This window comes from Arvicanthis niloticus, chromosome 8 (genome assembly GCF_011762505.2).
Source record: "Arvicanthis niloticus isolate mArvNil1 chromosome 8, mArvNil1.pat.X, whole genome shotgun sequence".
In the NCBI taxonomy this organism is placed as follows: domain Eukaryota; kingdom Metazoa; phylum Chordata; class Mammalia; order Rodentia; family Muridae; genus Arvicanthis; species Arvicanthis niloticus.
Window position 1 is genome coordinate 2,141,810 of NC_047665.1, and position 25,590 is coordinate 2,167,399.

The following is a 25,590-nucleotide window of genomic DNA, read 5'->3' on the forward strand; positions in this document are numbered from 1 at the left end:
GTCCTATCCAGCTATAACATCTATAAGCCAAAACAGTGCCCAGCATGGCACCATGACCCTAAAGGTGCAATGTTAGCACACATACCTTGGCAATAGCCAACAGCTCTTTAATTAGACGTAAAGTCTATTCAACAGACAGAAAATCATGCCTGACACTGGAAACCTAGCCAACTCTATGGGACAGGTAAAGTCAGAGGAGACCTACTACACCCACAGGGGAATGCATCTCTCACTTCTAATGAAAGAAATTTCTCTTTGCAATAGATGGGCACACTGTAGAAAGCCACAAGTGGTCAGGATGCACAGAACAAGGTGTCATGAGTACCAGCAGCAGTAGATCACCTACAACACACATCCTCCAGGGAACTCAAGAGAATAGTGGAGAACAGAGGCAGACAGACTGTACGAGCCAAATGACTAAGAAATCTGCTGTGAGATGTGTCTCCTAGAAATGATGGGAAGCTTCACTCATAATACCTCAACAATATGGCTTCCTATGCAAGACCTGAAGTATGATACCAATAGACATGCTAACAGAGAGGGAGGAAATCTCACAGCCTCTCCCTCTCCCATAGACAAAGAAGTACAGAATTAATGACTACTGTGAGCAGGAGAAATACTCTTTCTATGGATGCCCGCCTCCCCGCCAATTACTTATTCCAATCCATGAAATCATATATATATATATATATATATATATATATATATATATATATATATATATCTCAATCACATCACTACACATACTGAACAGACTGCATGCACATGTAATAATAGCAATTGGAGGAAAAGAAGCCATGGTTTCAAGAGGGAGTAAAGAGGGAAACAAGGGAGGGGTGGGAAAGGACAAAGGGGAAAGTAATTAATTATATTTTAATTTTAAAAAGTTTTTAAATGTGAAGAACAGGTCTATACACACATGCACATTCACAACTCATATACACTCTTACACTACACATACAAACACATTCACACACACACACTCATACATTACACATACACACAAAAATTCACAATCTAATAATATTGCACACTACACACACAAAAAGAAAAATAGAAGGCAAATAGTATCAAGGCATGTCTGAGAAGCAAAGGTTTTTAGCAGACTGAAGGGAAGTTGTAGAGAAGTGAGTATCACATAGTTCAGGGTAAGACAGGTGTTTAATCATACACACAAGAAGAACACACACACAGACATACAGATATGCACATAGATAGACCACTACACACACACACACACACACACACACACACACACACACACACACTATACACATCTTTCTGGAGCCACTCTCCTATTGTGGGTACAATTTCATTTTAGCAAATCTTAATCTCTGTATCAAATTTAACTTGTTGGTTTAAACTTTAGTAACTAAGTAAACTAGTATAATTCTATTTGGCTCTATAGTTGTACAAAAGTTACTATAGGTTTCTAGTTTTTAAAATATCATTCTAATATCTATAATATAATACTATCTAATATCTAGTTATTAAAAGATCATTCTAATAATGCCTCAGTCAGGTCTGGTAAATGAGGAGCTTTCTCTTTCCAAGAACAAAAAATAGGGCTGGAGAGATGGCTCGGCTACTAAGAACACTGGATGTTCTTGCAGAAGATCTGAGTTTGATTCCCAGCACCGACATGGCAGATCACAATCATCTCTAACTCCAGTTCCAGGGGAAATGACACCTTAGTCTGGCTTTTGCAGGTACCAGGTATGCACATGATACACAATATATATGCAGGCAAATGTTCATACACATAAAATTTAAAAATGCATTTTTAAAGGAGAAGAAAACTAATGGCCAGTTTGAGAAGCAGCGCTGGACACATGGTGTCCTGTCTATGTCAGGAATGACACAGGCATGAATGAAAGAGTATGCAGGCGTGAGGGAAGGAGGCTGTGAGAGACACAGCATCTTTTGGGAGGTTTAGCTACCAGGGGAAGCAGCTATAGAGATGCCCAGGTATTAGTGTCTGCTGAAGACCATAGGGCTTCACGTACTGGGTCAATTCTGAATTCTGAATCCCCCACACAGAGGGGGAGAGGAAGATCACAAACAAATCAAACACAACTAGATAAGACGACTGTCAACAAGACATTACAGCTGGGACTGTCAGTTAACTTCCCACTGCCAAAGTGAGACAGGGTTTCAGCCTCATGTAGATGGACAGGAAGAGCAAAGGGAACCCAGTATGTGGACATCCTGTCTGCTGGTGCATGTCAAAGTGGAGCATGAGGAAAATATACTGCAACATCAAAGTACATGAAGACACACTCTAAACGCTCAGAGGAAGAACCAACCCTGGAGGTAATTTATTACAGAAACCAAGGCCAAATTAAGAAAACGGCCTTGTTACCGTGGCACAAGGAGATATAACTTCTAGGTACTATATACTTACAGTATATAGTATACAGTTACCCTTGGGAACTCACCCAAGAAAATCATAAGTCATGTCTACAAAAAATAAATAAAAAGTCACAAATGTGAACATTACAGCCTAATTTCTGAACTGGCCCCAAATAGTCTACCATAAGTAAGTGGATGAAACGTGACTCATTCATATAAGAATACTGTCCATGGATTAAAGGCTGAGTTATAGGAGCCCCATGCCGAGTTAAAGCCAGGCCACTGGCAGACACAGCAGAGCTAAGCAACCTCTGGAGATGGAAATGGGGACAGGGGCACGACAGGGAGGACTAGAAAGAGTGGGTACACAACGAGGGATTTTTAGGTGACAAGGATGTCCTGTGCTACCACAGGGCAGTGTCTAATCACGCAGGTGTATGCAGTGGCCAGAACTCATTGAACAATACATTTAAAAGAACACATTCAGTACAGCTAACTCACATTGCAGTACGACTGATTAGAAAGATCTAAAGTTTGAATTACATAAAAATTTAAAGCCCCAAGAAGATGTAGGCAGAACAAGCAATGTCAGACATATTTCAAGATTAAAATTTAACATATGATTCCTCCTCAGAAATGCCACATTAGCACTTATCTTAGAAAGAAAAGCAGTGAAGCAGGAGGTGCACATCCAGGGCTGGATGTGGAGTCCACAGGACAGCACAAGCCCTTGGGAGGCAGAGGCAGGAGGATCACGGACACTCAAAGTCAGGCAGCATCCTTTATCTAGCTCTTGCTTGGAGAAAGAGTTGATATCCAGCCAAGAGTTGCTCATAAGTGAATATATTTCACAGTCAATAAAAATATGCAAGGACACTTAAAATGAACCACAAGCCTTCCTTTGGAGAAAAAGTTTTAAAAAATTATAACAGGAAAACAATTTTAACTTAGATCAAGAATGAAAAATCAGTTTAAACATGTATTCAAAGGGTGATTTAAAACTGAGCAAAATGTGAAACAATTAACAGCAATTCCTAAAGATATGATACATAGCAAAATATACAAGAAAATGCATTTAAATCCCTAGTTGTATTAGATTCCCCACTCCTCTCGAGGGAGATCAGCATACATATTTGCAATTCCCTCAGCAAAGGAGAAGAGCTAAGGAACTGAAGCCAGCCTTGTTTCCTCTGAGGCCAGGCTATCAGCAAACCGAGGAGGAGGAGGAAGGAGGAGTGGGCTGGCCTGGGGCAGCATTCAGCTGGTAGAATGCTTTGCCTGTCATGCTACATAGCAAGTCTGAGGGTAGTGGAGGGTACGTGAGTCCGTGTCAGTGGTACATGAGTCCATGTGCAGCATGGGCATGGAAACCAACAACTGAGAAATGGGACCTCATGAAGCTAAAACGTTCTTGTACAGCAGGGGCACCCCAAGCCTCTGAAGGCACTGTACAGCAGGGGCACCCCAAGCCTCTGAAGGCATTGTACAGCAAGGGGCACCCCAAGCCTCTGAAGGCACTGTACAGCAAGGGGCACCCCAAGCCTCTGAAGGCACTGTACAGCAAGGGGCACCCCAAGCCTCTGAAGGCACTGTACAGGATGGACAAAGGTCTTTACCAGCTATACATCTGACAAAGGGTTAACATCCAGCTTATCCAAAGAACTCAAAAATAATCAAACACCAACTGGGAGGTTTGTGCCCAATTTAAAACTGGGGCAGAGAATTAAACAGAGTTTAAAAAAAAAGTTAGAAAGAAAGAAATACAAAAGGCTGAGAAATATTTTGAACATCCTTGGCCATCAGAGAAATATAAATTTAAACTACTTTGAGATTTAATCCTGTGCAACTTACAATAGCTAAGATTTTTCTTAAATGACGACAAATACTGGCTTGGACTTGAGAAAGAGGAATACTTATTCACTGTTAGTGAGAGAGCAAACTGGTTCCCCCCAAAGCTAGAAATAGATGTAGCATATAATCCAGCTGCATGATGCCTGAGACAATTCCCAAAGGAATCCCCTGTACCTTTAACCATATACCCACTACTGAAGCACTTGATCATTCATGTTCATTGCCTTCTATTCATAAGAGCCACAAAACGGAGACAGCATAGATGTTCATCCACTGAGGAATGGATGGTGCCAATGTGGTACATTTACACAACAGTCTATTATTTACTAATAAAGAAAAATAAAACCATGCAACTTGGAGGTAAATGAGTAGAGCTATGAATAATCATTGAGTGCAGTGAGTGAGCCAAACCATAAACACTGCATGCTCCCTCTCCTGTGTGGATGCTAGCTGTGAACATCCAGATATGTGTACTTAATTAGAGTACCCACAGACACTAGGAAACTGTACTTAGCATGGGGAGGACGTCAGGGAAAGGGGGATAGAACACAGGTAGTATGAAGGAGAAAGGGGAATGCTGGAAGAGATAGGTCGAATGAGGTGAGGGAAGGGCAGGTGGAGAAGGGAGTCCAGGAGGGACCTGTGAAAATGCCACTAAAACCTACTACTGCAGAATTTCCATATTTAGGTACACACACACACACACACACACACACACACACACATCATGAGATATGCTCATTCCTGTAAGAGGGTCATAAACTGGAGTTAAAGCCTGCTCCATAGGATGAAATCCATCGCCTGTACCTTTAGCTGGGATAACAACCCATGGGTGGCTAAGGAAGATTCTAGTGCTATCATTCTGCTAAATGGACATGGTAATAAATTACCTCTTAATGCTTATCTCTGAACCCATAAATTAATGTAATTGTCAGCCCTCATCAGAGAAACTTCTTTTTATAGTGCAGATACTTACAACCCATCAATGTACAAAGAATAAGAGACTGAATGCTCAATCCTACATGGAGCATCACATCCCTCCCTGCAAGACTCAGGGCTTATCTTGGAAAAAAGTCAAAGACAGACTGTAAGATGCAGAGGAAATGGGTGTTTGCTGAACATGAGGGTGCAGCTGTATACATGGACTCATGCACCTGACATTTCCCACACACGACTGGGGAGGAGCACATGCAGCTCCACCCCTAACTGAGGAGCTTCTGGAAGCTGAGGCTGCTGGAAGACAGAGTTCCCATTTTCTTATGGAAGCAGCCCCTGTGGGGCTGCTCCTGCTGCAGGCAAAGATCCCACACCCATTTACACACAGGCCGTGCTAAACAGGCTGAGAGAAAAAAGTAGGAGAGAAACTGGACAGAAGTGATGGGGGATCACTGATCAAAATACATGTGTGCATGTATGAAATTCTCAGATAGTTTTTTAAATGGAATACTCATCAGCAAAGGCTGTCTCAAATGGACTGCAAAGAAAAATGTTCATCCCAATCCAAATTTTAAAAAGTAAAAACAGACTTACTACAAATATGTCCTGTATTCATGTATAAATATGTTATCAAAAAGTTCTACATTTAAAAATAAAAACGTTAAACTTAAGAACCTGGTAAATATTTGACAAATATAACCTATAATGAAGCCAATGTCACATCACAAATTAGAACAGATAAAGTCAACCACACTGGAACATTAAGTAAAATGGCACAATATGGAAAATTCTGTGGGTCATGTGACACAGCCTAGACACACTCAGTTCAGATCCAGCTACTCATTGATCCATTCAACCATCTCCTTGGGAACATAATGCAACTGTATTGATAACAGAAAAACTATCTGATGATCAAAATATCCACCAATGTGAAGGTCTGTCAGTTGCTGATATATTCAGACAATAAAACAATTGTATTTTTTCAATGTACACTATGAGCAAGAAAAACAGATTATACTGTCGCACATCATAAAGACAACTTAGTGCCTCTTGACACGCGTGCTCTTAGGTACTGGGGGTAATACAACATGTGAACACTCATTCTTTCCAAAATAATTTCATTTTGGTTTTAGACTTTTTGTATATGTTCAAGTTTTTCTGATAAGCATGTAGGTGAGGACACCGTATTTTACATTAAGAATAAGTACTGTTGCCTGCCATTGGCATGAAGGCATCAAATGGACCATGGTGACTGAACAGAAAAGGGCCTCACAACAGATCTGGGTGGTGTGCTGGCTCTTGGCACAGTCCTTCTGACACACCCTGGATTCAGACTTCCAAGCCCAGTGAGCTGGCCAGCCTACATACTACCTCTTATAAAAACAGACAACCACATACAGATACCATGTCCAAACCACACACAGATCAGTTATGTGTTTCCATGACACACTTGCCTGCCCAGGAAGTCTTCAACCAAGACCACCCACTTTTGCTCCACAAACCACCATGTAAGAGTGGAGTCATCTATGTATGTTGAAAACCTTGGCTTGGAGAATCTGGAGCCTCATGCCCAGATCCCCAGTGCCCTTCCCAGCCCCTGTGCTTTCTCTGGTAGGGTTCTTTGTTCCAACCTCACCAGTAAAGCAGCTCCTCAGAGACTGTAGCAGTCGACAGCTCCATGGGTCCTGCTGTGTGTCACACCCAAATAAGAAAGAACACATGTACTGTACCTTCTCGAAGTGGTGTGGGCTTGGCAGAATTTTCCCCACTCATTAAAACAACAAAAGATGCAGCTGCTCGAACTGTAGCCTGCCATGTTGACATGGCAACGGGTGGTTCCTGGCATGGAAAAAGGGCCCTGTTGTTGATGGGGGATCCCATAGTATAAACACATGGCCTGCAGAAGAAAGACAAAGACAGAAAAAGGAAGACTCTTAAAATGAGTCGCCACTTATCTCCCCACCAAGGCAGGGAGATCTTGAGCTTTCCAAGTAGAAACATTTGAGGCTTTATAGTTGACTCTTTGAAACTATATTGAACTGAACAAGTCAAGGGCCTACTATGTCAATAGCTCAGTGGTTATTCCTCACAAATGAACCACTTAAATATGTGAAAAGGTAGGTGTGTGTGTGTGTGTGTGTGTGTGTTAAGAGAAAAAACTGGATAAGGTTTTAAATAGTATTCTGCAAAGTTATAATTTATGCTCCCCTTAGGCCTTTTTGCCTTCAAAGGAAAAAGGCTTCAGAGACATTCTTACAGACTTTTTGGAAAGTATTCTGGAAAAGAAAACACGGCTGGAGATCTCTGCGATTATTAATCTTGGAAAAACAAGCGGTGGTCTCAAAACCATTGCTGGCAGGCAGGCCAGCCCCTTCCTCCCCAGTCATGGAAACTGCCTTCTCAGACAGAGCCCTTGTGGGGAATCCTTGTGTAGAAGCCAAGAACAGGGCTTGGCACAAACAGGACGGCAGAGGTCACAAAAAAACAGGCTGGTGATGAGAAGGCCACAGGAACACGCTCATTACCAAAGCCAGGTACAAAACCAACAGCATGAGTTAGGACTCAGTCACTACAAGTACTAAATCATCTCAAACCAGGTAGGCTCCCTTTCGATGGTTAAGTCATGGTTGACAGAAATGACAAATACCTGCAAAATCAGAGGAATCCATTCTCACACCACAGAGAAGGCAGGACACTGACTCCTGGGGAAAACAACTTAGGAAAAGAAAACTATTTTCCTTTAATTAAGACAAATGTTGACTAATCATCTTGATTTATAATATAAATAAACCAGTTACTAGTTCTTGCAGATGACCTGTTTCATTGATATCATTATGATTGAACATTAACCTGCCTGTACAGTGTAGGAAAGAACACACAGGATGATGGTTTTCCTCTTTCATCAAGGCCCAATAAAGAAAAGATAAGCCAGGATAGGGTCTACAAGCAGAGATAATTCAGAGAACTGTTATACCAAGGATAGCGTAAAGAAACCAAGCAGGGGACATGAGGGAATCCAGAGACCAGTCACAGCTCAGCAGCTCAGCAGCCACAGTTCCACAAACTGGAGGAGCTACAGTTAGAAAGGCAGGGGTCACCTGGAGACAGGTGCTAGGACCACACAGGTGACTCACATTCTAGGTGTCAGAGGCAGTGGGGAGAAGCAGAATGCCTAGTTTTGCTCCGCTCTTCCACCAATCAAACTTGGCCAGAAAACAGCAGGCAGGAGAGCCTGGCAAATGTGGCTCCTTATCAGAGATCTCAGTTAGAGCTGGATGTGGGTCTCCAGGCACACACAGGCTGCAGCGCACTCACACAGTACAGGTGTACCCACTTCATAGCTTGACAGGAGGCAGGGAAAGATCAGAAATAAAGCTCATTATTAACAAACCAGGCATGGAAGCACAGACTTGTAGCTCCACCCCACACTGAGGAGGTGGTAACAACTGGAACAGGGGGTTCACAGCCAGTGTCAGCTACACACCAAGTCTAAGGATATACTATACCCAAGTGGCTTGACAAATTAGGATATGATGGGCAGTAGGGTTGTTCTAGCCTTTTACCACCTGTTTGTAAAATAGGGGGATGTAGGTCAGTAAGTCTTTGCTTCTGTATGTCAAGCTTTTAGATCTGAAATTAAAGGGGGACATTTCTACATGAGGCTCAGAGCATTCCATCAATTTCAATGAGTTCTGAGTCCATTCTCTGGTCCCACTGGATTCCTGATTGACTTAACCTCCCTTTAGCTGTCTAGCCTCAGGCTGTTTCAGACCCTAATGAGGAAGGTTGTGTGCTTGCTTCTTCCCAGGTGGGCCGGCGATAACCAGAGATTCCTGTTGTTAGCTCTAATTGCTCATCCAAGTGGGGTCAGGAGAGAGTCAGCTCAGAAAATTCTACCTATTAGGTGTGGGTTTACCCCTAAAATTGCCTCTAAGAGGAAGGTTCCATGCAGGAAAGGAACCCACAACCACTACCAATTAGCAGGTCAAAATCCTGCTTCCTTGTCACTGGCAGACCCCCAAGAACAAGGCTTCCTTTCCTACAAAGTTGAATGGACCCTGAAGCTTTTCTTGTTCAGGAACCTAGACGCCTCCTCCAGAGCTGTGTGCACCTGTGGCGTTAACCCACCTGTGACTTCACGCCCTTGTCTGGAATATTCCTAAGATTGCATTTGCCTCATATTCTGCTGTGGTAGCTAACATACACAGAGCAAGCCAAATGTTTGTGCTCTGGCTTGACTGACTATTGTAATTCTGGTGTGACTTTGACAGTCTTCTAGACTCAGTGGCTGTCTGGCCCCAAGGCATCCTCTATCAGCCTCCATATGGGTCCTTGAAAACAACCAGGTTTGAGATGAAGGCCTATCTAAGAAACAATACAGAGGCAGAATTAGGGGGATTGCTCTTTTATTTTTATTTTGTATTCATATTTGTAAGCAAAGGTGTACGTGCGTGTGCATGGAGGGCATCTCTACCTTTCAAGCAGCATCTCTCACTGACTTGAGCTCATCACACAGGGTAGGTGGCTGACCAGTGAGGTCATCTCTGTGGCCTAAATGCTGGATTACAAGTGTGCACCACCATGCCTGGTATTTAACATGGACTCTGAAGCCTGAGTTCAGGGCCTTGTGGAACCTGAGCCATCTCTAGCCCAAAATTAGAATTAACTGAGGAATGTGCTGAAGAGAGAGAAGAGAGGGAAGAGGGAAGAGCTCTTGGAGGCAGGAACAGCTGAGCTGTCTCAGTCCAGGAGCTCCATTCTCCTGCCATCATTCATAGCTTCCTACAGTACTAAAGCTGGCCTCTGACCAATTGCAGAAGTCACACCCTATCACTTGACTTTTGAGACTTGTTTTGAGACAGGGTCTCCCTATCTAGCCTTCACTATGTAAACCAGGCTGGTGAACTTCCAGCAATCCTCCAGCCTCTGCTTCCCATGATGGGGTTACAGCTGTGAGCCATGACATTTGGCTTAAGTCTTTTTCCTTTCATCCTGATCATTTACTGGAGGTGGGAGGTGGGGTGGGAAATGACAGACCCAGTGGCTGGGTCATGAGGACATCAGTCAGCTAGCAAATGACCCTACTTGAGGAGCAGAAACTTCTAGCCAACTGCCAATCAGAAGCTGTGTATACAAAAATCCTGTAAGAGAATTCAGAAGGCTTTCCACCTCCAGTCAAGCCCAGCCTACAGACTGACTGCAACTTTGTAGGAGATTCAGGGCCACAGCTAGCCTGTTATGCTTCTCCTGGATGCCTGGCCCTCAGAAATTGGGAGATAACGTGTCTGCTGTTTAAAATGTTCAGTGTTGTTGATCTGTCCATTACACAGCTATAGATGATGGAGTGAATTTCCCAAGGGTTTGGGCTCAAAAATAAGATATAGATGGTAAAGCAACCACACAGTGGAAACCTAGGGAGTAAAGACACCAGGAGTGTGGCCTGTCTGCCGTGCTTATTAAGGCTTTGCTCATCACATGGCAACTGCCAGGCTGACAGACCAAGAAGCTGTGTTTTTGTAATCCGACAAGAGGTCTGAGGGTCTAAACTGAGAACTAAGGAATTCTAGAGCCAGACTTTATTCTTAGCCAGAACTAAGGAATTCTAGTGCTATAATCCTAGCACTTGGGATGTGAAAGGAGGATCAGAAGTTCACAGTTTTCTTCAGCTACATAGCTTGGAGGGGAATCTCAGTCAGAGTTCCAACAAAATAAGAGAGAAACTCTTCCATTCACGGGATTCCCAAATACCATGTTGTGTGCCTCACTATCTACTTGTAGACATTGTGTTCTACAGTCTGGCCAGGCCCTACCACTCATCTCCTCCCAGAATCCTTAGTATTCTATTATTTTCACCTTCCTGGCTTTTTTAGAGGATGAAAGGGTTGCTCTGAACCAGAATGTCAGTCTGTAGCCCAGGATAGCCTTAAAATCACAGGAATTCTCTTGCATCCTCCTCCCAAAGGCTGGATTACAAATAGGAGTACATCCAGTCCTCTCTCTCTTATTCCTGTTTGTGTGTACATCTCTCTCTCTCTCTCTTTCTCTCTCTCTCTCTCTCTCTCTCTGTCTCTCTCTCTCTCTGTGTGTGTGTGTCTCTCTCTCTGTCTCTCTCTCTGTCTCTCTGTGTGTGTGTGTGTGTGTGTGTGTGTGTGTGTGTGTGTGTGTGTGTATGGTGGTACCGTTTCTCAGGAGCTCTCTCTTTTTTTTTGGAACAGAGTTTCTCACTGAATCTCAAGATTGGCTAGACTAGTTGGCTAGCAAGCCTCAGGGATGCTGTCTCACCTCCCCAATGCTGGGCTTCTGCTGAATGTTTCATACGGGAGCTAGGGATTCAAACTCCTCATGCTTGTACAGCAAGTACTCTATTGAAGGGGCTGGTCCCCAGTGCTCCCTTCCCTCCGGCTTCTTTACATGCTTGGTCTATCTGTTCTATAAGTCTAAGATGTGTTTTCATTCTGACATTCTACTTGCTCTCTAGAGCTGTAACTCTAAAAATGTACATCAAGTCATCAACCTGAAAATCACATCCCAAAATACAAAGCCTCAACTATATGGGGCGTGTTTGGTTTTTGTTTTCTGAGAATTTTTCATGGCGTCTTCATGAACACTGGAGAGTCCCAGGCACAACTTCCATCTTGTTTCTTGTTTGGTTTTTGAGACAAGTTATCACTATACAGCTCAGACTGGCCTCAGAATATGTGTCACTCTTTCTGTCTTGGCACCTCAGTACTAGAATTACTGGCATGAACCACCACTGCCAGCTAGTAATTCTTGAAGCTTCTCACTTTCCTTGTGCACCCCGCCCCCTACCTATTCCTCTCTTGGCTTCCTTTCTCAGCTGCAGCTTCACTCCTCCCTTCCCAACATGTCCAAACCAAGAGCTAGATTTAAGACCAAAGGCCTTTGGTCTTTTATAACCTGGTATCCTTATGCATATCTCACAGCATAATGCAAATACAAATAAAAAACAATTTAAAGTTGGGTAACTATATTTCCAGAATTAAAGTTCTACCCTTGGGTCAATGCTCTGATGAAATGTGGGCATCTGACAGCAGACAGAAGGTACTCGTACAGACAAATGCATAGGTATGCCATTGTATTCCCTACAATAACTCATGAATAAGGATGGCTCCTACCCAATGAAGGCCAAGTCTGTGCTCTACCAACCCTTCACTGGGAGGAGGAGAATCAACATGTGTTTATATACAAGTGACAAGCTATCTGGGTAGATAACCACAGAAGTAAATGGATCTGTGTTTGCTGGACAGCCACAGACTTGCACCTCACCTTTGCTAACATGCTTACAGGATGGACGTACAGGTGCCAGCTTGGTTTTCTCTGATGCTTTTAACTCCATTACTCCCAGGTCGAAGGATTCCTTTTAGCACACAAAGAAAAGTGTTCTCTCCCTGAGGCTCACCTCAAATGTCTTGGGCAACCAACCCTCCTGGGAGATCCCTGGGAGCCCAAGCAGACTACACAATCATGGACATGAGACAAAAGTGAAAATCAGAGGTAGAGAGAGTGAGACGCATTGAAAGGCGGGTCCATGGCTTCATACCTGAGGAAGAACCTGTCAGAATAGTTACCTAGAGTCTTGGTTAAGGAACTCTGTGTTTATGGAGTAGGCAACTAACTCCAATATGCTTCCTCTTTACCTTAAAGAACCATCACAATGGAGAATTTGAAGAAAACTGCTCCAAACCATGTACTGCCTCTCTCTGTTGACTACTATGCAGAACAGCCTTCTCAGGACAGAAGGGGTGATTTCTGGTTTTGAAAGGTTCCAACTTCACCTCTTCCCATCATGGTAGTCTTTGTCAGAAGTAGTCTTTGTCATGATAGTCTTTGTCAGCAATCAGCAACTAGGGAGCTGAGTATATAAGTGGGAGACAGTCAGCAGCCTGAAAGGCCAAATCTGCTGTGTGGCTTCATGGGGCCTTTCCAAAATGGGGCAAATGGCTGGCTAGGTGTGGGGCAGTGGGCTGTGAGAGGCAGCTGGGCGCCTGGTTGAACACAGGCCTCGAACCCCAGACCCTAATGGGACGGAAGGTATATTCAGCTTTGGTCCTGGGCCCCTGGTTTCTTTCACTCAGCTTCAGCCCTCCACAGCTCCTCCTAAAGAAAGTTTTGTGTTACCCAGCACATGTAGGTGACTACAAGCCTCAGCCTCAAGAGATTTCCATATTAATGAGATACCTGAAGGCCAGAGGGCATAGCCAATTAAGTATTCCTTCCCAGACCCTCTTCCCTCCTCTCTCCCTATTTAACTCAGGTCTGCCCTGAGAATGGGGGTGGAGGGAGTGCAGCCAATTCACTTTTTGCCATGACAATAAACCTTTTAAAACCATGGACTTCCTCCTGTCTTTGGGGACCTGCCATGGGGAACCTTGGAGAAGGCCTTTGACTAATGAGCTGCCACCGCTGAGGCCTGCCAACTCAAGCAAGCTAGTTGACCCAGCCAAGCGAGTCCGATAACCAAGAGTCTCTACATGGGGCGCTGTTGCTGTCAGGACTTCTCTCCCCTCAGTTCCTCTCAGCTGCGGACCAGCCCGTATGCCCTCGCATCTCAGTTCTTCTGTGGCTCCAGGCGGCGTCTGCGGGACCAAAGATAAAGACCACCGGTCTCCTGGGTTAGCTGCCTTGGCCCAGAGACCCCGACTCAGGAGCCCTGCCTGCCACTGTGGGACTTCAGGCTGAGACCTCTCCATGCATGGGCAGAGCCATGGCAGCTTCTCAGCCTAGTGTCCACCCTGAGCTGCATGGAGTGAACTCAGTCAAATTCCCATGCTTCTGCTCCTGGAGCTGCGGGATCCACTGGATCCAAAACACAGCCCAACAGGACCCACACCCATGAGTGAGCTAATAGTCCCACAGCTAGGGATCACGAAAGCTGGTCTGGGGTCGAAAACACAGGAGTTCAGCCAGAACTATCTAGAAGCTTCCAATTTATTTCCACCTATTATTTTGTACTTACTATTTTTACAAGTTTGTGTTTTTAAGAAAACTGTGATACAGTCTCCACCACAGCAAGCAACTTCCTGCTTTCTTATACCACACATAGAGATCCAACATTTCTACTAGAGGAAGTTCCACCAACAATGGGTTCCCCTCCCTTCCTCTCTTAGTCCATTTCATGACATCATTACCAAACCCAAAACTCATCAATATCATCTAGACAGCAAGTCTAAATACATCGTTGTTTTGAAATGGACAGGACTTATTCAAGAGAGGCAGTTTTCATGTAGAAGAGGTAAGTTCCCTATTAGGGCAAAGGCAGGCTTTGAACTTGGGAGATGTCAGGCAGGAAGGTGGAAACCCTTTCTGGAATCTTCTCATGTTACACATAAAGAAATTAGACTCTGATTGTAAATAACTTCACCACAATGCCTGGCTTGTTGGTAGCCTGGCTGCAACCAGCACTCAGAAGCATCTGGGTTCTTTCCCTCCAAGTTTACAAGACTACACTCATCCTCAGTTACATAGGCCACTGTTTTCTGTTGATACTAGATTTTTCTTTTCTTTCCTCTTTCTTCCTTTCTTCCTTTCTCTCTTCCTTCCTTCCTTCCTTTCTTTCTTTCTTTCTTTCTTTCTTTCTTTCTTTCTTTCTTTCTTTCTTTCTCTTTTCATAATTTTAGCCAGGTGTGGTGGTGCACACCTTCAATCCCAGTACTTGGGAGGCCAGCCTGGTCTGCCAGGACAGCCAGGGTTATGTAGAGAGACCCTATCTAAAAAAACAAAGGTTTGTATTTTAAATTTTGAGATAGAATCACCTCCCTGTGACTCAGGTTAGCCTTGAGTTTACAAAGACCTGTCTGCCTCTGCCTTCCTTGTGCTGGGATTACAGGTGTGCACCGCGCCTGACAAGATGTTCTCTTAAGAACTGAAACCTCAAACTATAAGCTTCTGTGGGAGCAAAGGACATTATCATCCCAGTGAAGAGGGAGTCTAGAAAGCGGGAAAATATCAGTTACCCATCTGACAGAGGGTGTCTATAGCATACAAAGAGTTAAAACAAACAGATAAAAAACAATGAATGAGATATCTGTTTACATATTTAATAATCTTAGCCACAAGAGAAATATACATTAAAGCTATTTTGAGGTTTCATCTTACCCCAGTCAGAAAATAAAGATAGAAAGATAAAAAGAAAGGAAGAAAGAAAGAAAGAAAGAAAGAAGAAAGAGAGAAAGAGTCAAGAAATGTTTGTGTGAGTGTTAAAAAGGGAACACTTATTCATTGCTAGCAGGAGTATAAACAGAGTGGCGGTTCCTCAAAGAGCTAGAAATATATCTACCATATGATGGAGCTATAACAAGTCCTGGGCATATTCCAAATAACTCTACACCCTACAAGAGAGATACCTGCTCATCACTGTTCACCGCTACTCTAATCACAATAGCCAAGAAACAGAAACAACCTAAGTCCAGCCATAGATGAGTGGATAATGAAAATGTGGTTCACGTATTTAAAATGGAATATTATTCAACTGTAAAGAAATGATGAGATTTGCAGGAAATGGATGGAGCTGGAAATAATCTTTCAGAAGTAACAGACACAGAGACAAGATCCATATGTTCTCTCATATGTGGACACTAGACTTGAATCTTAGGTATGTTTAAACTGGAATACTTGTAGAGATCAAGGAGCTACTAAGGGTTCATAGGGAGGAGTTGTTTCAAGGAAAAAATTCAGAATGCAGGCAGTATGAAGGGAAAAGGAGAATGGAATGGGAGTAGGAAGAGGGGAGAGAAGGGAGTACAGGGTGGGATACCTAACACTAACAGACTCTGAAATGATTATATGGAAGCCTATTGCTGCAGAAGCTTACTAAAATAGATACGTATATACATACATACATACATACATATATACATACATACATACATACATATATACATACATACATACATATATACATACATACATACATACATATATACATACATACATACATACATACATACATACATATATACATACATACATACATACATACATATATACATACATACATACATATATACATACATACATACATACATACATATATACATACATACATATATACATACATACATACATATATACATACATACATACATATATACATACATACATACATATATACATACATACATACATATATACATACATACATACATACATATATACATACATACATATATACATACATACATACATATATACATACATACATACATATATACATACATACATACATATATACATACATACATATATACATACATACATACATATATACATACATACATACATATATACATACATACATACATACATATATACATACATACATACATATATACATACATACATATATACATACATACATACATACATACATATATACATACATACATACATATATACATACATACATACATACATATATACATACATACATACATACATACAGGAAAGTTTAAATGGAGTTACTCTAAAACAGGGAAACAATGGCTCTCCTCAAAACATTATAGATTATGATAAAAATCCCACTGCTCATATGGGTTACCTCTCTTTGAGTTATTGGTCAGTGGGATTCCATGGTTCCTCTCTCAAAACATTACAGGCTCTTGTCATTGTCCTGAATACCCTTGATGGTAAGATACCACATACTCAAGTCACACAACACAAGACTCAAGATGGAATCTCTTAGAAGTTTCATCCCTAATAGCTAGCTTTCTCAGTGCTGGAAGGTTTTATGTACACTACTGGAAAAGAAACAGAATCAACAATCTTATACAGTTATAAAGCCTGTGAGCTACATATGCCCACTGGCATGATAGCAGCATCAATGCTATGGGAGCAATCAACTGGACTTGAAGTCTGTTCCACAAGATAGTATCTATGCCTGGTATTGTTAACTGGGCCCAAGACCCATTTCTGGATGTCATGGGCTCTCGGAGAGAACCCAGTACTACAATTCTGGTAAAGGAACACAGTAATAAACTGCTCCCGAACTCTTATCTTTATTATACCCATAGCGTACCTTTCAACCTCAATGGAGAAGCTTCTTTTTAAAGGATGTGGTAACTAATACAGAGACTTACAATTGGACAGTGGGAAGAGAATCAGAGACTTTGGGATGCTCAGCTCTAAACAAGACATCTATGTCACACCCCCTGAGCTCAGGGATCATGATAGAAAGAGGTAATCAGAAAAAGTCAAGAGACAGTGGGCATCTGCAGTGAAACAGGGGTGCTGCACACATCAACTCTCAGTGGCCATGGCTGCATGTGTAATATCTGTATACGATCCCACAAGGGTCAGGGATCTTATGCAGAAGAGAGGGAAAAAGATTTTAAGAGCCAGAGATGACATGACAGAGGACTCTGACAAAATAGTGTCTTCATAGTATAACAGATGTGCATATAAACTCAGAGACACTGTAGTAGCATGTACAAGAACTGCAGAGGTTCAAGACAGATAGATTGCAGCACTGAGAGGGGAAAGTGGACATGGGGTCCCACACCTAATCAAGAAGCTATCTGCACCTGATACCCACTGGCAAAGGGAAAGTCAACTTTTCCAATGGAGTGGCACTGAATGTGTACCAACCACACTCAAGAATAAGCCCCAAACCCAGGAGTAGTTAGCCAGCAAACACAGAATGAACCCAATGATGTTTTGTGAACTTTTTGCTTCATTTAGCTTTGTTTTGGCATTTTTGTCTTATTGGTCTTTTGCCTGCTTGATTTGATTTACATTTTTATGGTTTTGGGTTTTTGTTGTTGTTGTTGAAAGAGAGAAACAGGTAGGGAGGATCTGGGATGAGCTGAGAGGGAAAATTCCAAATATGGTTTATATTAATTGTACAGTATGGTATATCTTAATTGCACAAGTGTGTAAAATCAAGCCATCATGTATAAAATCAATTTCCTGCAATGGGGGAGGGGCTCATGAAGAATGGGTAAAGTATCAAGAATGGGGCTTCTGGGAGGTTGCCCACACTTCAGTGGACAGCCCCAGTGCACACACAATAGGACAGAGGAAGAAAGGGAGAGGCAGGGGAAGAGGAAGAGGAAGAGAAGAGAAGAGAGACAAGCAGGAAGGGAGATAGGGAGGGAGGAGGGAAGAGGAGAGAGTGAGAATACATGATACAGGGAGAGAAGGTGGTGCAGCGGGATAGGGGAGGGACTAGAGGGGAGCGAGTGACAGTTTTCTCCAAGCACATTGTATGAATATTAAATAAAAACACTCAAGCAGAAATCTGAGCTCTTCCACTCACTTTTTAAAGCCTCCGTGTGTAGTGAGCTATAAAGCAGTAAAGTTAATTCAGTGGGTAAGCAGTATGTCTGTCTAACATCTGGCTTTGATGTTAATCTAAAAATATGAGTAGTGTGCCCAGCAATTGAATGACTATGCCAGAAAAGTTAGTACTTAACCAATTTTTCCCTGGCCTTTTTTAAAACAAAGAAACATCACAAATGCTGTAGGGAAGTTTAAAGTTTAATATTTATTTTCCCAGGTTATTTATTTCCCTAAACTATAGTTTTGAATTATAGTTTGTGCATTGTACTCAAGTTCTCCTCCACTCAACTCTCATTTGGTGACATCATCAGCTAATAACCCAGACTTCCTGGAGCAGCCGGCCACTTTCCCAACCATGTCGTGGTCATCAGGGGAAAGGGAAGCTTACTAGAAGTTTTAAGTAACTTTTCCTTTAGTGGAATGGAAAAACCTTAAGAAATGCAAGGAAAATGAAGAAAAGCACATGCTCTTCAAATAGATGTCCACTTTTATAGTTTCTTAGGTATCCTGAGATAGGTTAAGTTCCCTTTCTCTCAAGCTTTAAAGGGACACCTTTACACATTCTTGGTCCACTCTTGTTCTCATCAAGTTACTTTAAAAGGCACACACACAGCACATAAAGTAAACATCAATTTAAGAAGTGTGCCAATGGATTGTTACATAAGGATTCCCTCTATCAGTCACTCTGAAATGTCACCTGTGATCTAGTATCCCAGGACTCAGGCAAGAGAGGACATTTAGGTTCAAGAACTGGCATGAGCCCTGAGTGGCTAAGACAGACACTGGGTGTTCTACTTTCAGCAACTCTCTTTTAGAACTAGAATAATAGTGGACAAGCTAGTGACAACTTCAAAAAAGAATAAAAGGTAGTTTTATTCTTCAATAAACAAAGTAACTTAGTAAAAGTGGTAGGACAATCTTATGGGAGTGGGGGGTATGGAGGCTTAGGGCCCAGGGAAGGTGGCCTCTTCTGAAGTTTGCAGCTATGTTTTAAGTCGACTTAATTTTAAACAGTTGGGTATTAAGCTCATTTAAAGACAAGAAGTTCCTCTGCACCCCACAGCTCCTCTGCACCCCACAGCTCCTTTCCCTTTTACAGTCACCATGTCTGTCATACTTAGCATAACATGACAGGATTCCCTGATTATTCTTTTTCTTTTGGAAATACTGTTGTTGTTGTTGTTGTTGTTGTTGTTGTTGTTGTTGTTGTTGTATTGAAACAGGGTTTTGCTAAATAGTCCAGGCTAGTCTTCAACTCAGAATCCCACCTCAGGTTCTTTAGAAGTGATTACAAGATCACATATGTGCGTGAGTACATACAAGTTACCATATGACATTTTGTTTGAGGAAAAAGTCTATGTATCATAGTCAGGCATCAAAACATGTAATGTTCCTCAGCCTTGATCCTCCTGTCTCAGCCTCCAGAGTGCTGGAATTATAGGTATGTGTCACCATGTCTTGCCTGTAGCACTTTTAATTTTCAAAACTTCTTAAGCTTTTCTTGACTGACAGCTGCTTAGATTTTGTTCCTGCTGACCCTGTAGCTTTGAAACATAACAAAGGGATTGTGTCATTTTGTCATTAGTTCTTCCCCAGAGTACAATCTCTCCCATGACTTACCTGTGCTGACTGTGACTCTGGTCATCTTGCTGAGAGTACACAGATTACTTGAATGTAAGTTAGGCACACTCCTTCATACTATATGCTTTGAAAGGAAGCCATGCTGTGTGTTCACTAGCCCCTAGAAACCTTTAGCCACTTCTGCATCTATCAACCATAGCTTACCAAGCTAACTGTTCACAGTTGGCTCTAAGTCATAATGCACCAGTGCAGGGTCTGGTTTATCAGGTTTGCAAGTCCTGACGTCCATTCACTTGGTCACTTGCTCTTAGCATGCACACAGAGCAATATTGGAACTGTTAGCCTGTTCCTCCCAGGAAACAACTATATCCTTCACCACAGTACTCCTGCACAGTTCCTCTTATCTACAGTCTCAGGGACTCAGCTCTTCTCTGCAGTTAATCAATGGTAGAGCACTATTGTAGCATATACAGGGTTCTGATCTGATCCCTAGTGCTGCAAAAGAAAATCAAAAGCAAGGGCTAGCGAGATGGCTAAGAGGGCAAAGCATCTGCTGCCCATGGGTGAGGAACTGACTGTGGGCCCCCAACACCCACATAAATTCAGACCAGAGGATCCCCAGGGCAACCTGCCTAGATTAGATGAATCAGTGAGGTCCAGATTCAAGGAGGATAATCTGTCTCAGTACAGAAATCAGACAGTGATTGAGAAAGACACCACACAAAATCAACTGTTGGCCACCACATGTATGCACAAGCATGTGAACATTCATGTGAACATGCATGCACAAGCATATGAACATGCATGCATAGTACAAATGTATACATGTGTAAAAAAGAAAAGAGAAGCAAAGTTATCTGAGGCAACACCTTTCCCACACTCCCTAAGAAGGTTGTTTCATAGTCTTGTCACACTTCACTTTTCATCCTTGGAAGGTCTGCTCTGCAAAATAATATTGACTTCATTTACTTACTTAATACCAAACCAAGGGGGTCAACACAAGCCACTGGTAGCTCCTGGGCATAGCCTCTCCAGAAACACTGGATACTTTACTTAGCCTTGTTTGTGAAGGAGAATGGAATTTATCCCATGCTGCTTTGCACACCATTATATTAAAGCCCGCATCACTGAGGAAATATTTTGTCCCTAAACCTAAAGTCTCAGTCAGCTAAGGTTCTTTGTTTCTCAATAGTCAACTGGACACACTTAGGCCTATTCATGTAATTTATTCGAGTCAGGCCTTCATTCTGTAGCCCAATCTGGCCTTGAATTTTTGATAGTCCTCCTGTCTCCATCCTGTGTACCTCTGGGATTGCGGGTGTGAAGCCAGCACACCTAGCATCTTATTCTTAGGCACATGGGAGATTTGAAGTATCCATAAACAGTGTCTTGACTGCAATCAGTCTCACATATACACCAAAAGAAAAGTGAGAGAAAGAATAGTTCTCTGGGGTTTCCTTCTAAAACCAACACATCATATCCTCTTAGGATTTCATGGAAACACAAACTAAAACATGTTGTAAAAGCTTATGTCACAACCATGTGCTTTACTGAATCATGCCAAATAGAGACACCAAGAGTAAATTCTTATATTGACCTTTCTCCAGGGAAACAAGGACTCAAGTTAGATTCAATAGATTCAAGCCTGTCTTTGTGTTTAGTACATAGGGTAAAAGGCCATGTTTGAGGCTACTAGCATGACTTCCAACTGTCAACAGGTCCTTCCTCCCACAATTTTAGTTCAAAGGTAAAACATCTAGGAGTATAAAAACTACAAATTCCTATTCAAATATTCAATAGCATTATATGGTTAACCTTGATAAAAATATTTAGTAAAAATCTTGAAGCTACAATAATAATACCTGATCCTTCACAGTTTCCAAAAAATGACCAGTAAGGTACACTATGAATAATCACTTTGCCTTTGTACTCATGAAATGCTGTACTAACTCTGCTACTTCTCAAAGGCGTCCTCAAACTCTAGCAGGAATAAGGCAGGAAGTAAACTCCCTCTGAGAGGTCTGGAATCCAGAGCAGGAGAAAAGATTCCAGGCAATGGACAGACTAATTAGATAAAGCTCAATGTCAACGTGGCATTTAAAAGGTAAAACTAAAAGGATGTGGGGAGGAGAGTGAGGAAGCAATGTGAGCAATTGCCAGAGACCACCACTTTCATCAAGGAGTTCTAAGAAAATGTTAACAGCAGCTAACAGACAAGTAGCCCTTCATCTACTTCTTCAATGACTCACCGTGCTGACTGGTGTTAAAGAAATGGGTAAAACAGTGAAGAACCAAGAAAGTCTGATTTAGAAACTCTCTTATTCTAAAAAGTCTGGATGACTGAAAAACATCAACAAGACAAGGCTAAGGGTCTGCCTGTGTCAGGCACCAAATTCCCTCATGCAAAGAATTGGGCATCTTCCTGGTACCAGAGACCAAGAGCCACCTCCCAAGAAAGCAGCGGGCAGTGTTACTCCTCAGAGGAGCTCTCTTGTGTATTGGAGGGTTACATCAAATGACAACTGGCCAACTCCAGGGAGATATAGCTAGAAGACAGCTATAGTGAGGCTGTCACACAGCATAGTTGGCCTAGCTTCGCACCCACCCAGGCTCCCAGCACTGGGGTCAGAGGGTGGCTCACTTCCATCAGCAGCTCTAGAAGTCTCCACCAGTGTTCTCATATAGCAGCCAGGCTCAGCATCTCAGCACCAAGTTGGCATTTCAAGCTCCTAACTCAGAAATGCTGAAGCTGAATCAAGGACTTTCTCCATCCTAACTTACAGGAGGTGATCTTATCAATAGCTGAGCATGCTTGGGGATCTACCTGCTGTCTGGATCTGAGTCTGTCTAAGCAAGGCTATGGAACAAGCAGAATCATCCCCACAGATTCCGTCCCTTCTTAGAGAGTATCCTGACGTGATGCGATTAGGGGCAGAGAAGTATTTGGATAACCTACCTGCCATTCTGGTCTGAGGTCCAAGCCACTGACTGCCCCTCAGGTTTAGTTTTATACCATATCCTGATGGCATGAGGAAAGTCAGCAGCCGTCGGAGCCTCCATCTTCCTGATCTGTAAGCTCCACTTGTCAGAGTCAAACAAGAGCTCCCCACAGCCCGGAGCCTGGCTGCAGCGCATGTAGCAATCTAGCTGCTCCCTCCAAGCACTTGCAGGCAGAGCCACAAGGTCACGGACGATCTCACGCCTGAGCTTCTCAGGAGGAGCTGCAAGCTTTGGAGCTTGTGTGAACGTCTCAAGGCCTGCTACGGCAGCCACATCCACCTCCTCTACCCTCAGCACAGATAAATCACAGCAGTCCAACACTAGCAAGAAATCCTCTCTCCCATGATTCCCTGTGTCACAGCAGTACTTTGAGCTAGACATCTCAGAATCATGTTCCTGGTTGTCATGGTTACCATCATTATCAAAGGCATCTTGATCACCTTTACCACAGGCTGCAGGTTCTCTATGTCCCACCTTAGGTGAAAAGGCACTTGAATCCATCTCAGGAACATGGCAGGGCTCAGCTGTCCTAAATATGTAGGCTTCTTCTGACTCCATCTGGACGGTTTCCTGGGTGGAACTCAACTGTTTTTTAAATCTGTTTCCATCTCCAAAGAAAAGCACTATGTTACCCTCAATGACTCGACTTCTAAAGTCCACATCCAAATCCAGTATGTAGTGCTTCACAAGCATGTGGCTGGTATTGGCCATGAGAGGCAGATCATCCTGGGAAGGGTCCAGCCTTATGTCCATGGTGTAGTCTGCAGTTGGTATCTTTGCTGAATCTCAGCTGAGGCTTCTTATCTCTTCTAATAGCTCAGAATCACAAATGGCTGGCTTACCAAATAAGAAGCACCCACTGGCATACGTTATCTTTCCACAACTTTCAATTCCCTGGCAAAGAAAAAAAAGTATGGTTAGATAAAATTCCAAATAGAACCCTAAATGTCCCTGCCGTTGCAGATCCCGCCGGTGGGCTACCTTACCTATCAATCCCCAAGGTGGCAGTTGCTCAGGGAAGAAGGAAAACTCATCTTTCTGACTGACAGGAGAGAAGCCACATTACTGACTTCTAAGCTGCTAAGGGACACAGTCCTTGTTTCAGAAAAGAGTAAGTCTTATGCAAAACTGCAACTATTACTGCCTCTTGTTTTTAAAAGATATTAAATATATCACTTCTAATTTTGTGCATCAAAACCTAAGTGACTGTTTTTCTACTGTGATTCTAAGTAACAAGTGTGAATGAGGGCTGAATGGCTTCATACATTGTATTCTTTGAGAGTAATAATTTAATCCATACAATATAACTCCAGGGATTAATGCACTTTTCACATTAGGACTGCTCTCCTATCAGCACTTCCAGTAAATTACAGGAAAATGAGCCAATTTACCAGGAGTGCATTCTAAGTATTCCTTTGAGATTGCTCATGGAGACTTTTCAAATTTATAGTTAAATACTCAAGGTATACATTACAACTTAATAGCTGAAAACCCATTAGCATTCTGGGTAATAGCTTTCTTGTGGCAAACAAAAGGTCTTATTGAAAAAAAAAGTATGCAAATATCTATAAAAGGAAGAAGAGAGATTAAAATGTAGAAGCAGATGTTGCAATACAATGTACAAGTTCTTCAGAAAAGATCTGAATCAAAATGTATTCCTACAGGATGGCAATCCAGCTAAAGGGAGAATTACTTGAACCATTTTGGCCCCTGACATGCACCTGATCTCTTTTAGCATATGCTGCTTTTCTTTTACCAAAAGACGAAAGACAAATATCAGGGGAAAGAAATAAAACCTGATGATGACAGAGGAGAATATTTAAACTTTGTATTGTAAAACTCTCTAGAGGTACTTCTTCGTCAACCACTTTGTCAACCATTATTTGCTTGGCTTTAAGTAAATTAAGCACTGTCCCCCATTTCTACTTTGCCCCTCACTTTCCAAATTTATCTGCCCCTACTAGACCTTATTAAAGCATCTCCTGCTAGAATCTCCTCCCAGCAAACAACCTGAGTTTCTAACTTGCCACTAGTTATTTCCTATCAAAATCTCACCCAACCTTAGGAAGCATAGCCTCCTATGGGATAGCAGACCTGTCTGCCTATGGGGCTGGTGTGCCTACTCAAGGCAGACCTGTCTGCCTCAGAGGCTGGTGTGTTCCCGGTTCCTCCCCTCCTTCTGCATAGGCTTTCTTTCAGAGATACTTCTGTCTGGCTCCTACCTCTCATACCCAATTTGTCAAATCCTGTTCTCCCTCCAAACCTCAGTTCAAATGCCTCAAAATCATTCCTGAATCCCCTCTTCTCACTAGCAAAAATATTTGGTAATTATTTCATTTCGGAGTTTATTTTGCTTTCAGACAAACTACCCTCTCATTTGAAGTAATTCTCCTGCTGCTGCTTCCTGAATGATAGGGTTGTAGGTGTGGGCTACCAGGCTTGGCTTGGTAGTGAATTTAAATGCAACAGGAACAAAAAAAAAAAAAAAAAAAAAAAAAAAAAAAAAAAAAAAAAAAAAAAAAAAATCAAGATACAAAGAGCAGTTTAAAATTTCTGTAGAATCTGGTATCTGTC

At 42.4% G+C, this 25,590-nt stretch overlaps 1 protein-coding gene across 12 annotated transcripts in view; it reads right to left on the bottom strand.

The window, feature by feature from the left end:
• Positions 1-25,590, bottom strand: part of Aopep (aminopeptidase O (putative)) — a 305,721-nt gene that overhangs the window by 228,620 nt on the left and 51,511 nt on the right. For all 12 annotated transcript variants that reach the window (XR_013111995.1, XR_013111994.1, XR_013111996.1 and 9 more), the window contains 2 exons: positions 22,973-23,910; positions 6,870-7,036 (listed from right to left, as the gene is read on the bottom strand). Coding sequence is in view for 6 of the 12 variants with exons in the window: in XM_076938857.1 (XP_076794972.1) it covers positions 6,870-7,036; positions 22,973-23,769 (964 nt within the window). In the remaining 6 variants the exon portion in view is untranslated. The remainder of the gene's footprint in view (positions 1-6,869; positions 7,037-22,972; positions 23,911-25,590) is intronic.